At 41.7% G+C, this 14,802-nt stretch overlaps 2 protein-coding genes across 3 annotated transcripts; one reads left to right on the top strand and one right to left on the bottom strand.

The window, feature by feature from the left end:
* The first annotated feature begins 16 nt into the window (after nt 1–16).
* On the top strand, nt 17–5,736 carry PEX12 (peroxisomal biogenesis factor 12). The gene is made up of 4 exons (XM_081333512.1): nt 17–358; nt 2,809–2,942; nt 3,672–4,228; nt 5,288–5,736. Exons 2-4 carry the CDS (start codon nt 2,817–2,819, stop codon nt 5,685–5,687), a joined length of 1,083 nt encoding a protein of 360 aa, XP_081189638.1. The 5' UTR covers nt 17–358; nt 2,809–2,816; the 3' UTR covers nt 5,688–5,736.
* An 84-nt stretch (nt 5,737–5,820) lies between these two features.
* On the bottom strand, nt 5,821–12,397 carry LOC308671357 (general transcription factor II-I repeat domain-containing protein 2-like). Of its 2 annotated transcripts, none has more exons than XM_081333497.1 (3): nt 12,284–12,397; nt 7,311–10,045; nt 5,821–6,483 (listed from the first exon to the last, which is right to left on the bottom strand). In XM_081333497.1, exons 2-3 carry the CDS (start codon nt 9,151–9,153, stop codon nt 6,470–6,472), a joined length of 1,857 nt encoding a protein of 618 aa, XP_081189623.1. In that variant the 5' UTR covers nt 9,154–10,045; nt 12,284–12,397; the 3' UTR covers nt 5,821–6,469. The 2 variants fall into 2 exon arrangements, with proteins under 2 accessions (XP_081189623.1, XP_081189622.1); XM_081333496.1 differs by lacking the exon at nt 5,821–6,483 and having other exon boundaries at nt 6,507–9,790; nt 9,903–10,045.
* Between the last annotated feature and the right edge of the window lie 2,405 nt (nt 12,398–14,802).

Below are 14,802 nucleotides of genomic sequence, written 5' to 3'. Positions count from 1 at the left end.
CGTAAGGTTAGATGCGACTGCTCGTAAACTGCATTGCATTTTTTAGCTTTCCAGACCGAAGTTTTGAGCGTAAAGAGGGTTTCCTCATGTAAACTTATGGGGCATTTTTTTTTCCAACATCAAGAGCGACTGTTCTCCCACGGGAGAGTCCTCCCAACGGAATCACGCCTGTTTTGCCCTCTTGTAACTCTATGGTGCGGTAGAAGCAAAACTAAAGGAAAGTCTAGCGCGGCCTGAATTTCTACAGCGCTGAACGGCAAGCGGTAGCAGCAGCACCGGGGAAGCGGCCGTACACGGAGGGCGATTGAAGTGGGGGAAATCCTGACCTGTCCCTCTCCAGCACATAGGGCGCAGAAGTGTAAGAGCATCCTTGTAATGGCTTTTTTTCTGCCAGAATGTGGGGTCTAGCCCTTGCCGTGATCGCAAAGCAATTTAATGGCCATAGTCATTCATGGCATCAGGCGGCTTCCCTTGTGGATTCATTTGGTCTTAAGAGTTGGTGCCGCTTGATTGCGGCGTCCTCGGGGTTTGCATCACGCTCGCCTAGTTCACCAAGTTGATTTGTTTACAGATAGTCCTCGATTTGCAACAGCTCGCTTAGTGACCCTTCAGAGTTGCAACAGCACTGGGGAAAAAAGTGACTTATGACCATTTTTCACACTTATGACCGTTGAAGCACCCCATGGTCACGTGATTTACATTCGGATGCTTGACAACTGGTTGCAGTGTCCCGGGGTCATATGATCACCTTTTGCGACCTTCTGACAAGCAAAGTCTATGGGGAAACCAGATTCACTTAACCACCGTGTTACTAATTTAACAGCTGCAGTGATTCAGTTAACAAATGTGGCAGGAAAAGATGTAAAATGAGCAAAACTCATTTAACAAATTTCTCACTTAACAACCTAAATTTGGGGCTCAATTGTGGTCATAAGTGGAGGACTACCTGTATTTCAGCAAGGATTTGAATCCAGCTCTCTTTCTGACCTACCTGCGACACACCTTTCAGAGAAATGCAGCGGCCTTGAATTCCCTCAGATTTCTTGCAGGCTCTTTTCCTGGAGAGAAAGGCTTGGGTGGGGGATTGACAGGATGGAGCAAGGCTGTTGGTGAGGAAAACGTATGAAGCAGCAGGCAAGATTTGGAGTAAAATTCTGTTTGGTGGAATGGTTAAGTTTCAAAGAAGCTAGAAACCAGGAGACTGGGAGCTCTAGGCCTCCCTAAGGCATAAAAGATGGCTGGGCAACTTTGGGCCATTCATTCTGCCTCAGCCCAACCTACTTCACACAACTGTTGTGGGGAAAATAGGAGGCAGAAGTATTAAATATGTTTGCCACCTTAAATTATATATTGAAAAGACAGAGGGGAAAAATCTGAAGAAAATGATAGATAAAAGGTACATTTGTGCAAAGTACTTACTCATGGTTAAACTTGGTTGACTCGGTATCACCTCATTTGCATGGCAAGGTGGACTATGTGCTAATCATGGGTTTTGTGTTCACACAGCATATTAGGCTAAACTGTATATGATATGTGGCTTGGTGCATCCAGCAACTACCAAGAGCCATGCCAGTCTTATATACATCTTCATTGTCCTTGAGGGAAATAGCATACTGTATTAAATAAACTTGAAACATTAAAAAAACCAAGATCATGGCATCTGGCCCTCTCAATTCCTGGCAAATAGATGGGGAAGAAATGGAGGTAGTGACAGATTTTATTTTCCTGGGCTCCAAGATCACCACAGACAGGGACTACAACCAAGAAATTAAAAGATGCTATGACACATTCGGCAGTTTGACACCCCTGTTCTAACAGAAGAGAATATTTATAGCTCAGAGTTGAACTGTGGAGTCCTTGATGCTCTCTGAGCTTGGTGGTGATCTTGCAGATATTTCATTACCCTTGCACTGATGGTATTACCCAGTTGGGTAATGAGACGTCTGCAAGTAAACCACCAAGCTCAGAGAGCAGCAAGGCATCCACAACTAGCACCATGAATGCTCTCAGGAGCCTATTGTCAATCACCACAGTTCACAGTGACAGATTTTATTTTCCTGGGCTCCAAGATCACTGCAGGTGGGGACTGCAGCCGAGAAATTAAAAGACGCTTGCTCCTGGGGAGGAAAGCCATGGCAATTCTAGACAGCACACTAAAAAGCAGACACATCACCCTGCCAACAAAAGTGTGCATAGTCAAGGCTATGGTCTTCCCAGTTGCAATGTATAGCTGTGAAAGTTGGACCATAAGAAAGGCTGAGCGCCAAAGAATTAAGGCCTTTGAACTATGGTGCTGGAGAAGACTCCTGCAAGTCCCTTGGACTGCAAGGCGATCAAACTGGTCAGTCTTAGAGGAGATCAACCCTGACTGCTCTTTAGAAGGCCAGATCCTGAAGTTGAAACTCAAATGCTTTGGCCACCTAATGAGAAGGAAGGAAGGACTCACTGGAGAAGAGCCTAATGCTGGGAAAGATTGAGGGCAAGAGAAGAAGGGGACGACAGAGAATGAGGTGGCTGGATGGAGTCACTGAAGCAGTAGGCATGAGCTTAAATGGACTCCAGAAGATGGTAGAGGACAGGAAGGCCTGGAGGAACATTGTCCATGGGGTCGTGATGGGTCGGTCACGACTTTGCAGCTAACAACATTAACTTGCCATTTTTCAATCAAATTAGAAATGAAAAGATCAATAATTTAAATATATCCATATATCATTCTAGACAGAAAGTTTGAGGGCTTTTGTAATAATGTCTTCTAAAACCCATTTCTGTTTTGAATTATTTTGGAAGGTTTGTTTGTTTTTATTCCAGAAGAGACCATGGCAGAACATGGAGCTCATGTCACTGCCATCTACCCATATGTGGACAGGCCTTCTATATTTGAAGTTGTTGCCCAAGACAGTTTGATGACTGCTGTGAGACCAGCATTTCAGCATGTGATCAAGGTGAGAAGAATGGTTGGTAAGTGAGTATTGAGGGAAGGATAACCATTAGTTTTCTGTGCTTATCTAAGGTTGAATAATGGTCAGAATAATGAAGGAAATATGAAAGCATGGAAGGACTGGAAAAAAATTGCATGCATATGTGATGTCCCATCTTTTTTAGTTAGATTTATTTCAGGTATCAAATAAAGAAAATCCTGCCTCAGACCTTGCAGTTAAACCAGGATAATTGGATCAGTGAGTTTCCACTAAACTTAAAATGGAAGTCTAGATTATATAATCTGTAAATTAAAATTTGTGGCTTAGAATTTTTTTCATTTTTCTGCTGAAAATAATTAACAAAGCAAATTTCTATTTACATATTATCAATGTGGATTCCAATTTATAAATATGGCCATAAAACTTTCCAAAGATTATGAAATTCTGAATTTGAGAGAAGAGTAAATTATGAAATATTGTAATAGTATTATGTTATTACTGTATTTTAAATCTGTTTTTGTGTTTGTGTGTATGCTAGCTATATCGTGTTTTTAGATCCTGGTCCTGATCCAGTAATGGAACACAACTTCTAACTCCACATAGCCCTCATCTTGAAAAAGGCTGTGTTATCTTGCAACAATCGCAAAGCAAAAAATCCACAAAGTAGCCAAAACAAAATGTTTCAAACATCAATAAAAATCTCTTGACACATTCAGGTTTATTACTCTTACCCTTGATTGTCTTTTGTACTAGGTATTGGCTGAATCCAATCCTTCATATTATGGTTTCCTGTGGCACTGGTTTGACGAAGTCTACACCATCCTGGATCTTCTACTCCAGCAGCATTACCTCTTCCGGTGCAGTGCTTCATTTTCTGAAAATTTCTATGGCTTGAAGAGAGTTGTACTGAAAAGCAAAAGGAATCAGCAGAGATCTTTGGCCACTGCTGGACTATCCCAAAAGCATCATTGGAAATCTCTCTGCTTGTTGGTCCTTGTTCCATACCTGAGAACTAAACTGGAAAAGTTGATCTCCCGTCTCCAGGAAGAAGACGATTATTCTATCCATCCTCCGTCATCCTGCTGGAAACGATTTTACAAGGGCTTCCTGGCTGCCTACCCCTTTGTGAACATGGCTTGGGAGGGCTGGTTTCTGGTGCAGCAACTATGTTACATTCTGGGGAAGGCTCAACACCACTCCCCACTGCTGAGACTGGCTGGTGTGTATTTGGTCAGGCTGACAGCAGACGATCTACGGGCTTTGGAAAATGTACATGTAGCTGCTGGTGGTGTCCTGCAGTCATCAAACAGGTGAATAGAAATGAAAACCCTAAAACAGCCACCCCTTGCTGTTTTTGCTTGCTTCTTTCAATGGTTGGGTATATTTATATATTCACAATGTTTGTATATCAACTAAAAACTAATACTCGCCAGGCAGTTGATGATAAAAGTGTAGACCATAAAGATGAAAATTTAAGAAAAAGATCTTATGATTACTACACCTGGGAAAATTTAAGAAAGAAAAGCATCTTCAACTAGCACCAGAAAGATTGAAATAGGTCAAGACTCTCTAAAATCTTTTATGCAGGCAGTCCTTGACTTACAACCATGATTGGGATCAAAATTTCCATTGCTAAGCAAGGTGGTTTTAAGTGAGGTGGTTTTAATATTATCTTTTTTGCCATGGTTGTTAAGCAAATCACTGCAGTTGTTGAGTGAATCATGTGACTGTTAAGCAAATCCAGTTTTACCCATTAACTTTGCTTCCTGGAAGCTAGCTGGGAAGATCGCAAATGGCGATCATGTGACCCTTGGAAACTGCAACTATTGTAAATACCTGCCGGTTGCCAAATGCCCAAATTTTGATCATGTGACTCTGGATGCTGTATTAGTCATAAGTGTAAGAACTGTTCATATTTTTTCAGTGCTGTTGTAACTGAGCGGTCGCTAAATGAATGGCTATAAATCAAGGATTACATATACCTCATTTAGCAAGTACACCTGCAGAGTAAAGTCATGGCTAAGATTTTTTTCCTGTTTTTGAGGATCACTTTCTCTAACAGTCATTTGAGAGTCCTCTAGTGAGTGGGAGGGCCAATTTTCTGCTTACAACTTTTTTATACTGTTTTTCCCCCCTCAAACTAATCTTATAAAAATTTGGGGGGGGTGTTATACCTCTAGTTGTTAAATGCTGGAAACCAGGTATTTGGATGAATAGCTAATCATAGTTGCATCTCAGGGATTTATGGCTTTTCTCAGATTGCCTTTTGTACTGTAACCCTGGATTTGCGTCTTAAATGTTTTCCACGTTTCTTAATAATAGCATGAATTCGGTTAATTTCTTTTTTTATATCTTGCCCCTTTCTGCAGCATGAAAGAGCAAATGAAGTCAGCTGGGGAAAAAATCCTAGGGGCCCTGGCTTTCTCCCTGTCCACTGGCCTCTCTGTGGGCATCTTCTTCCTCCAGTTCTTGGAGTGGTGGTATTCGGCTGAGAATCAGGAGACCATCAAATCACTGACTGCTATGCCAGTCCCACCACCACCTGTGCACCTGGACTACGAGACTGATTCACCTCTTCTGCCAAAGCTCAAGACAATGTGTCCATTGTGTCGTAAAATTCGTGTCAACGATACAGCCCTCTCCACTTCTGGCTTTGTTTTCTGCTATCGCTGTGTCTACTCTTATGTGAAGCATCACCAGCGGTGCCCCATCACTGGCTATGCCACTGAACTTCAGCACCTTGTCAAACTATACACCCCTGAAAACTGAGAGGTCCATCCTTTGATCTTTATATAAAAACTGGAATGGTACATTGCAGAATTGGGTGTTTTTTTCTGATTATACTAAGCGTGTTTTTTTTGTAATAGAGGGGTTAGCTTTTAAGGGTGTGGTTACAGGTTATACTTACTGTCAACTGTTGTCTTTGAGCTCTCTCACCTAATTGATCCCCCCCCTAGTATCTATAAAGTGAAAACAGGTTAGCTGAGAAAGATTATTAGATAGAAAAAGGCCCAACCTGCTTCTTATCTGTATGACTTGAGGCACATTTCTAGGGGTAAATAACTTTTCATAGAACCATTTGGTCATTGACTGGCCAGCTCAGAGTTGCAGGCCAAGTTGCAAACAGGGTTTAGAAAAAAATAGCTTTGCTTTAATTTGCTTTACATGTAAGCATAAAGTCATGCATTTAATAATGACTATTACATCATAAATTATTACAACATTTGAATTGGAAGAACCATCAAGGCACTTCCAGGTTGAAAGGATTAGTCAGTGATATCACCGTTGCCCATGGGGCGGCCAAGGAAGCTCCTTCTGTGTGTCTGGTATTTTCCCACCAAAGTGGTACCTATTTATCTACTTGCATTTGTCTGCTTTCGAACTGCTAGGTGGGCAGGAGCTGGGACAAATTGACAGGAGCTCATTCCATCAGGCAGCTGGCTCTTGGGTGTTGAACTGCTGAGCCATCGACCTCTCAACAGTCTTCTGACTCGGCATTCTAATCACATGAACTATTGTGGCCTCCATAATAAATTGTATGTTGATAACTTTCAGCTGCACACTGCTGTAAGTGATCATAAAAAGATAGTAAAGCTTCTGAGAGCAGCCTGAGCAGCTAGTATTTAAACATTTTTTGGCAGCAGCAAGGTAGCAGTTGCCATCTATAAAGCGTTCACAGCAAGGGGCTGGGTTATTTACAAGACCTTGCCTTCCTTGTTTCAGTCCATCCCACCAGGTCCAACTGGAAGAGCCCACTCAGGGTCCTCTCAATTGAAGAAGTGGGCCTACGTCCACTGTGACCTAGGAAGAGTGCCTTTTCTGCCATAGCACCTGCCCTCTGGAAATCTATATTCCTCAATATATTATATTAGCCAATATATTATATTAGCCCTGATGCTGCTGGTCTTTTGCAAAGCACTGAGATCTGGATGTTCTCCAGAATATTGGGGTTGGAAAGGGTAGCCTATGAAATGAGATGAGATTGTATTGTTCAGTTTATTGGGTTTTTAGCGACCACTGTAGGTTCTTCATATTTTCTTGATAATTGTTTTGGGCATTGTTTTAATGTTAGCCACCCAAAATCACAGCTGTAAGCCATATAAGTCAAATGATACATTCCTCAAAATAAGACGCACAAGAAACTGTTTAACAGAGATTATATTTAGATATCACGATAAACATTGACATTTTATTACAAAAGCTTTTATGTTGCTTCAACCAGTTTTTACTTTAAGAGGCTCTATGGGAAGAACAAGCCTAGATCATCCTGGGGTTTGGGTTCTTCTAATTCTTCTGAAACAAGCACAAGATGATAAGCTTCTCTTTGATTAAATGAAAGATGGGTTTGGTAAATAAACATAAAACAAGATTATGAATCCAAATCCAACATACCACTTTGGGAACTCAACGGGATGCTTGAATCGTTAAATCCTCGGTCATTTGAGCCGGATGTTTGGCATCTTGTCTTGCCCACAAGTTCATTCAGATCCGAGGTTAAATTCTGAGCTGTGGAAACTCTCAGGATAGAGTGGAGCTGTGTATCAGTGAGAAGACTTCTGTGTACACTTTTGTTCACCTTCATCGCAGAGAAAAGTTGCTCACACAGGTATGTACTGCCAAACATGCAGAGCGTTTGAGCAGCTTGTAGGCGAAGTTGGGGCATCGTTTCAGGAATGAACCTGGTGAACCATGCGGGCCCTACAGAGTCATACTTTGCCTTAAATGTGCTGTTACATTGGAGTTCTATCAGCTCCAACTGGATGTTTACGGGTGCTTTTGCCACTTCAACTGCAAATGGATTACTGAGCAATTCAAAATTAAATTTCTGTGCTTCAAAGTCAAAGCGACGTGTAAACTCCATTTGAAGTTTATGCAGCTTATCAGCAAAACGAGCATATGAGAAAACAGCGGTGAAGACCTGGTTTGTGATTATTTGGCAACAGGGAAAGTGACTCAAGTTTCCATGCTGTATTTGAGTCTCCCATAGTCGCAGCTTAAATTGAAAGGCTTTCACTGCACCATACATGTCCATGATCACATGGTCCCGTCCCTGAAGCTGAAGGTTTAGGGCAGCGAGATGCTTGGTTATGTCACACAGAAAAGCTAAATCACATAGCCACCTTTCATCCCGCAGTACTGTGGAGCATTTTCCTTTACTTTCCATGAACTGACAGATTTCCTCACGCAACTCAAAAAATCTACTGAGCACTTTTTCTTGATTTAGCCATTGCATCTCTGTGTGACAGGGAAGATCACCAAGTTCAGAATGTATTTCCTCCAAAAAAGATTTGAATTGATAGTTATTTAAGCCTTTGGCTCTTATAAAGTTAACTGTTTGTGTTACAGTGCTCATTACATGTTCCATCTTCAGGGTTTTGTCACATAGTGTTTCCAGGTGTATGATGCAGTGATAAGCTGTCAGCTCACCTGTGCAATTCTCTCCCTTCATCTTCTCTCTTATCCTTCCCACTAATCCACTCTTTTCCCCACACATTGAAGGTGCTCCATCTGTTGCCAGACCTATAAGTTTGTCCCAGGGCAGTTTCATGTCATTTACACATTTAGATACTGCTTCAAATATGTCTTTTCCTGTGCTAGTGCCATGCATAGATTTAATATCCAAAAGTTCCTCTGTAACGCATAACCTTGAGTCCACTCCACGGATGAAGATTGCCAGCTGTGCCGTGCCAGTGATGTCAGTGCTCTCAACCACAGCAAGGGAATAAGCAATGAAATCTTTTCCTTTTTCAGTCAACTGTCCTTGTAAATCAGTGGCAAGCTCAGATATCCGATCAGCAACAGTATTTCCGCTTAGGTTTACATTCAAAAATGCTTGCTTTTGGTCTGGACACAAGACTTCGCACACTTTAATCATGCAGTTCTTCAAAAACTCCCCCTCTGTAAATGGCCGGGCTGATTTAGCTATCTCTTCTGCGACTATAAAACTAGCTTTCACAGCAGCTTCATTTTGTGATTTTCTGAACATATGCTGCTGTGACATCAGTCTCTTTTTAAACTCTTCCACCTTCTTTAGCTTCTCCTGTATGTTCAAGTTTTTGAAATTGTCCTGATGTTTCGCCTCGTAGTGCCGTCTCATGTTATATTCTTTAAGTACAGCCACATTAGCTCCGCAAACAAGGCACATGGCCTTGTTTTCAATGTTAACAAACAGGTACTCTGCTTCCCACCTTTTCTGAAAGCACCTGTTTTCAAAATCCACTTTCCGTTTGGCCATTTTGGGGATGGTGGTTAAATATCAGTATAGGCACGCAGGTCTTCTTCACTGTAGATGTTGTATATATGGAGTATGAGACTGCACAGAAAGCTCAAAGTCCCAGGTGCTGCGTGAGGCGAGCAGTTGTGAGCGCTCTAGGTATCCACTCTGGAGGCTCAATAGGATGCCGTGAGTCTGAATCTTCTGGGGTATAAGAAGGTTGCACTCTTCGCGGCACTCTTAAGGTCCCAATAACCTGAGACCAGAGAATCTGAGCAGTAGAGAGACCGAGACACAGATCTCTCGCTCGGAGGGGCAGCAGCAATTCGAAGGAAGCCTGTACACTTCAGCAGTGCACGGCTTGTGTTTCCTGGCGTCTTTGGGGAAAAGTTTGCAAAGGGAGCGGCTACTCGTGGGAAAGTTCAGCACAGATGAAGGAAGAGGACGGAAAGGCGGTGAGGCAGGGAGGGGTGAGAACTGAAGAAACACAAGATCCAAGCACCTTCCGTCCTTTCTTTACTTCCCTCGCCAGCCACTTGCTTTCAAGCAGAGGGCGCTTTAGCCATGCCCGCCTGTGATTACTGCTGCTGAACAGCTCCACACGTTGGAGGCTTCCGCTGCCTGTCCTCTGCTAGTGTTGCTGCCGCTGACAAGACACCTGAAGAAGTGAGGAGGTAACCATTCAATCACTCCTACTAGTTTGCTTGTAGGCTAGATCTAAACACATCACGGGCCGGATCTGGGCCTTGAGTTTGACACGTCTGACTTACAGTGTTTATATAGCTGTTGTTCGTTGTATGCAAATCTTGCAACTCTGTGTCCTCTGCTACTCGAGTCCTTTTTAGATAGAATAGAGTGTTGCTAGGAAGAATCCTTTTGACTGCCTCTGGTCATGTCAACAGTAAACCATCACCTGTAGAAAAGAAAATCCAGTTGTTACAGTCTTTAGAGAATAAATCTTGGGCCTGATTCACCTGTGCAAGAATCCAAATCAAAGCATCACCTCCCCTCTACTACATCTAGTGAAGGGAAGTCAACAACCTCCTATTATGCTGCTTTTATTGTTACAAGATTTTTCAAACTAGCATCAGCAAAAGTTTATAACATAATGGAAACAGTGCCCAAATAATCACATCACAGAATCAAGAGTTGGAGTGACCAGCATGGTCTTCCCTTCCAACATGCTCAAGCATAATTGTACTTACATTGGAACAAACTCTCAATCTGTTATCCACATATCCAGTTTTAAAGTAGCATTGTTTTCCATTTCTTTTAGTTTGAAAAAGATGTATTTATTAAATTAATTCATATAACCATTCAATTGACATGTGACTTCGGGTGATGTACACACACAAAAATATTAAAATAATAACGTGTTGCACCCAGGTAAACTTTACACTACCAAAAACAATCCAAGAATAATCAAGTTGGATACAAATTAATTCACCCACTACCAGGTGAAACAACAGGTCAAAAGACTTCTAAATAAGGCAATCCAAATAAATAGGGTGATCCAAATCTCTTTGGTCCATAGGGCGGGTCTCATGACAAAGAAGCTCATCTTCTGGGTCCTATCATCTGCTTGAGTGATGGGACTAAGAGAATGTCCACCCTATCAGATCTTATTAGAGGACAGAACTAATCAGAAACAGCTTGTGCTGCAAATAACCAGGCCCTATGCTACAAAGTTTTAATTAACTGTGTCAGGATTTCAAGATTCAACTGTTTATTTGCCATTCCCTGTGAAAGGCATATGTTTGCATTTATCCTAATGCTCCTTTTCTACAATGAGAAGAAATACACATCTTTCTCTGGTTGGAAAATGGCTTTGCTGTGAGAAAGAACTAGTTTCCTTTGCATTTTTAATTCCATCTGATTTTCCCTCTAGAATTTTTCTTTAATACATCACTTGTTAACCCTGTAACTGGAAGGAAGTGGTGCTCTCCATTCTAAAAATTGTAGCAATTCTTCTATTTCTGCTTCCCAGAGAAAGTGGGAAGAATAACTCAGTTTTCATCCACCAATCACTGAAAAAAAAGAATCTTCACACATGCAATGGTTTACTTAAACCACTTTAAATGCGATAGATTCAACTCCTCCATTCCATGAGATCTATTTCTGCCCCAAACATGTCCACCAATAGGCCGCAGAGCCAGAGACAAATGCAAACAGAGAATTCCCAGGGGAACCAGACTGCCAAACCTGCTCAGAGAGAAGATTACATGATCACGCCCTGGTCAGAATCAAAACCAAAGTTCTGACAATACCAGTTCAGACTATACTTCACTCATCATTGCATTTAGCACATCTTGCAGGGACCTCTTTGTCAGGCCACGTGCTTCAATATGGCCATTCACTGCTGGCAATTATTTTTGCAATTCAATATCACAAAATAATATTTCTAGGAAAATAAAGTCAATGTTACTAATTTTAAATTGGGGGCATAAAAAGCCAGGGCACCACTAATCTCCTAATCAGCCACTTTCATCCAGCTTTCTTTGTTCCTTGGTGGTAAACAACCACTGGTCCACCCAACCGGGTGGATTGCCGGCGGGTGTCACCCAGGGATAGGGCCTTCTCAGTGGGGGCGCCTGCCCTCTGGAACCAGCTGCCAGTGGAGCTGAGGACTGCCCCCGACCTCCGGTCATTCCACCGGGGCCTGAAGACCTGGCTCTTTGAGCTCTCGGGCCCAGGCTGAGGAGAATTTTTTTTTTAATTGGGGTTTTAATTGTACAGGGTTGGTTTAATCTTTTTAAATTGGTTTTTTAACTTTTGTATGATTGATTTTTAACTCCCTGTAAACCGCCCTGAGTCCTCAGGGAAAGGGCGGTATATAAATGCAGTAAAATAAATAAATAAATAAATAAATAAATAAACCTCTGGGACCCGCCTTTACTGTCCTTGTCACGTGACTCTTATTTTGTGTTCCTACAATCCGCTAAACCAGCATTTCTCACTCTTGACATTTAAGATGTGTGGACTTCAATTCCCAGATTTCTGGCTGGGGAATTCTGGTAGTCGAAGTCCACAAATCTCAAAATTGCCAAGGTTGAGGACCACGGCTTTCTTAACTATAGTTTTCTTGAAAATACTCTAAATACTAAGTTCAGTTTACCGCATAAGAAACTATAAGCCACACTGGTATACCTACCACACATTCAGCAGATCCCGCGTTGCTCCGACATTTTAAAGTCTCTCACCAAGGAAGGGAAGAACTTCTGAACGAGGCTGCTGGCCCCACCTAAAGCAGTATGAATCATACTTCCTGTTTCCGGTCACTCACCGTCTCTAATCCTTTTTAACTTCAACTCCCAACAATCATTGCGGTGAGGGAAATATCACATTTTCTCACGAGAGTTTTTATACCCCGGATCAAGGGTTCAGTTTGGTGGGCACGTGTTCTGTTTCAGCTGGTTTCTCCTCCCCGCCAATAAATTCTGTAATCACCAAAATACCTTTGAAAACATTCTGTTTGATATATTTGTGCAACGTTAATGTAATGGAGTGATTGTTTAATAAAAATTGGCAGACTCTGCCTGCACATTTATCAGCCAGCCAAACTAAGAATGAGATTCTTAGACTGTTTGGCAAAACGAGTCTAGGTTTTTATAGCTTTTAACATATGTATTGCAATATTATTTAGTTTACCTATAAAGCCACATGCTACTAACTAAGACTTTAAAATCAATAAATTGGTGTTTTGAATTTAGTAAAATAGTTAAAATATTTTGTAAAAAATCAGGTAGCAAAGACGTTCTAAGGCACGCTGGCTGAGGAATTCTGGGAGTTGAAGTCCACAAGTCATAAAAGGGCGAAGTTTGAAGACCCCTGTTCTAAAGCAAACATTCGAAAAATCCAAAATGGAGAAAATAAAGTCTTTTGCAGACTTGTGCAGCTGAGGAAAGATTTAAGCCACATTTAATAAAGTGGACTGGTTTACCAAACTATTTTCATGATAAATCTATAGTCTTTAAGATACTGCAGGTGTTTTGTGGTTGGGAAGGACACGTTGATTTGCTTGATAAATGAAGAATGACTAGGCTGGGGCTAAAACAGTAAGGGATTTCCCTTATTTGGTGTCCTACCAGTGGATTCCATGATCAATGCAGCAGAGGTCTAATATCATCATCAAAAAAATTTCTCCTTAGCCAGAAATGTAGGGGAGACAAACAGGAAAATGCCTTCCCCTTTATGTTTGATTGAATGTTATTGCCAGGTGGGAAATACTTGGTAACATCCCAATTGGGTATTTCTTTTTTATTTATTTATTTATTTAGATATATATACCGCCCTTTCCCGAAGGACTCAAGGCGGTTTACAGGGCATTTAAAAGAAAGTCAATACAAACGTTAAAACAAATTAAAAAAGATTAAATAGAACCCTGAGAAAATTAAAACCCAGTTAAAATTAAGATTAAAAAAACTCTCAGCCTGGGCCAGAGAGCTCGAAGAGCCAGGTCTTCAGGTCCCGGCGGAATGAACGGAGGTTGGGGGCAGTCCTAAGCTCCGCAGGCAGCTGGTTCCACAGGGCAGGCGCACCCACTGAGAAGGCCCTACCCCTGGGTGTTACCCGCCGGCAGTCTTTAACCGGCGGCACCCTGAGGAGACCCTCCCTGTGGGAGCGCACTGGACGAAGGGAACTTGATGCTGGCAGCAGGTGTTCCCTCAAATATCCCGGACCCAAGCCATTTAGGGCTTTATAGGTCATCACCAGCACCTTGAATCTCACCCGAAGGTTTTTATGTTGGATTTTTATCTTTGTAAGCCACCTGAAGTCACTGAGTTGGGTGGCTACATAAACTTTCTTAAATAAATAAATTAATAATTGGGAAAGAAAAGCCCAGTACAGGTAGTCCTCGACTTACAACAATTTGTTTAGTGACTGTTCAAAATCACAACAGCACTGTTTTTCACACTTACAACCGTTGCAGCATCCCCATGGTCACAGGATCAAAATTCAGACGCTTGGCAACTGACTCATTTATGACGGTTACAGTCTCCTGGGGTCATGTGATTCCCTTTTGCAACCTTCTGTCAAGCAAAGTCATTGGGAAAGCCAGATTCACTTAACCACTTTGTTACTAGCTTAACAACTGCAGCGATTCACTTAACAACTCTGGTAAGAAAGGACGTCAAATGGGGCAAACCTCAGTTAACAACTCTTGCTTAGCAAAAGAAATCTTGGGCTCAATTGTGGTTGTAAGTTGAGGACTTGTAACTGGAAGCCAATTTGTAAAAACGTAGGTCATCTGATCCACATTACCCAACTACAAACCTTGGATGCAAGTGGCATCAAAAATGTCTGTTTAAAAATAGTGTTTATTTTATTGAAGAAAACAGAAAAGAGAAACACAGAAGAGGGTTAGGCTTAGCAAAAAAAAAAAAGATTGGATTGAGAGAGCAAGGTTAATCAAAGTTACAAAAGATAAGCTTGATTAAAATGGAAAGAGAGCCTTATTGGAAAACTGTTGTAAAAGGAACTGGTGAAGGCTTTAAGCAGACATGAAATATAAACGACTACATTAATACAATCCTGATTCCGTGTGTGTGTGTGTTTTCCTGTGTCTTGGAAAAGTCTGTTCATTCTACTAAGTAGCCTCTTGAACCTTTCTGCTTGAGCACTCTTTCCCCCATCCCAATCTCCAGCAATTTCTTCTCAGTTTTTCTCTTT

Source organism: Vipera berus (genome assembly GCF_964194415.1).
Source record: "Vipera berus genome assembly, chromosome: 1".
In the NCBI taxonomy this organism is placed as follows: Eukaryota; Metazoa; Chordata; class Lepidosauria; order Squamata; family Viperidae; genus Vipera; species Vipera berus.
Note: the sequence above shows the minus strand (reverse complement) of the source record. Positions and strands in the feature narration are given on the sequence as shown.

What these genes read in the sequence shown, in the direction of transcription:
- PEX12 (XM_081333512.1), top strand. Translation starts at nt 2,817, where the DNA reads ATGGCAGAACATGGAGCTCATGTCACTGCCATCTACCCATATGTGGAC. An exon ending in CATTTCAGCATGTGATCAAG is followed by an intron (nt 2,943 to 3,671) that starts GTGAGAAGAATG and finishes CTTTTGTACTAG; the next exon opens with GTATTGGCTGAATCCAATCC. An exon ending in GTCCTGCAGTCATCAAACAG is followed by an intron (nt 4,229 to 5,287) that starts GTGAATAGAAAT and finishes CCCTTTCTGCAG; the next exon opens with CATGAAAGAGCAAATGAAGT.
- LOC308671357 (XM_081333496.1), bottom strand. Translation starts at nt 9,153, where the DNA reads ATGGCCAAACGGAAAGTGGATTTTGAAAACAGGTGCTTTCAGAAAAGG.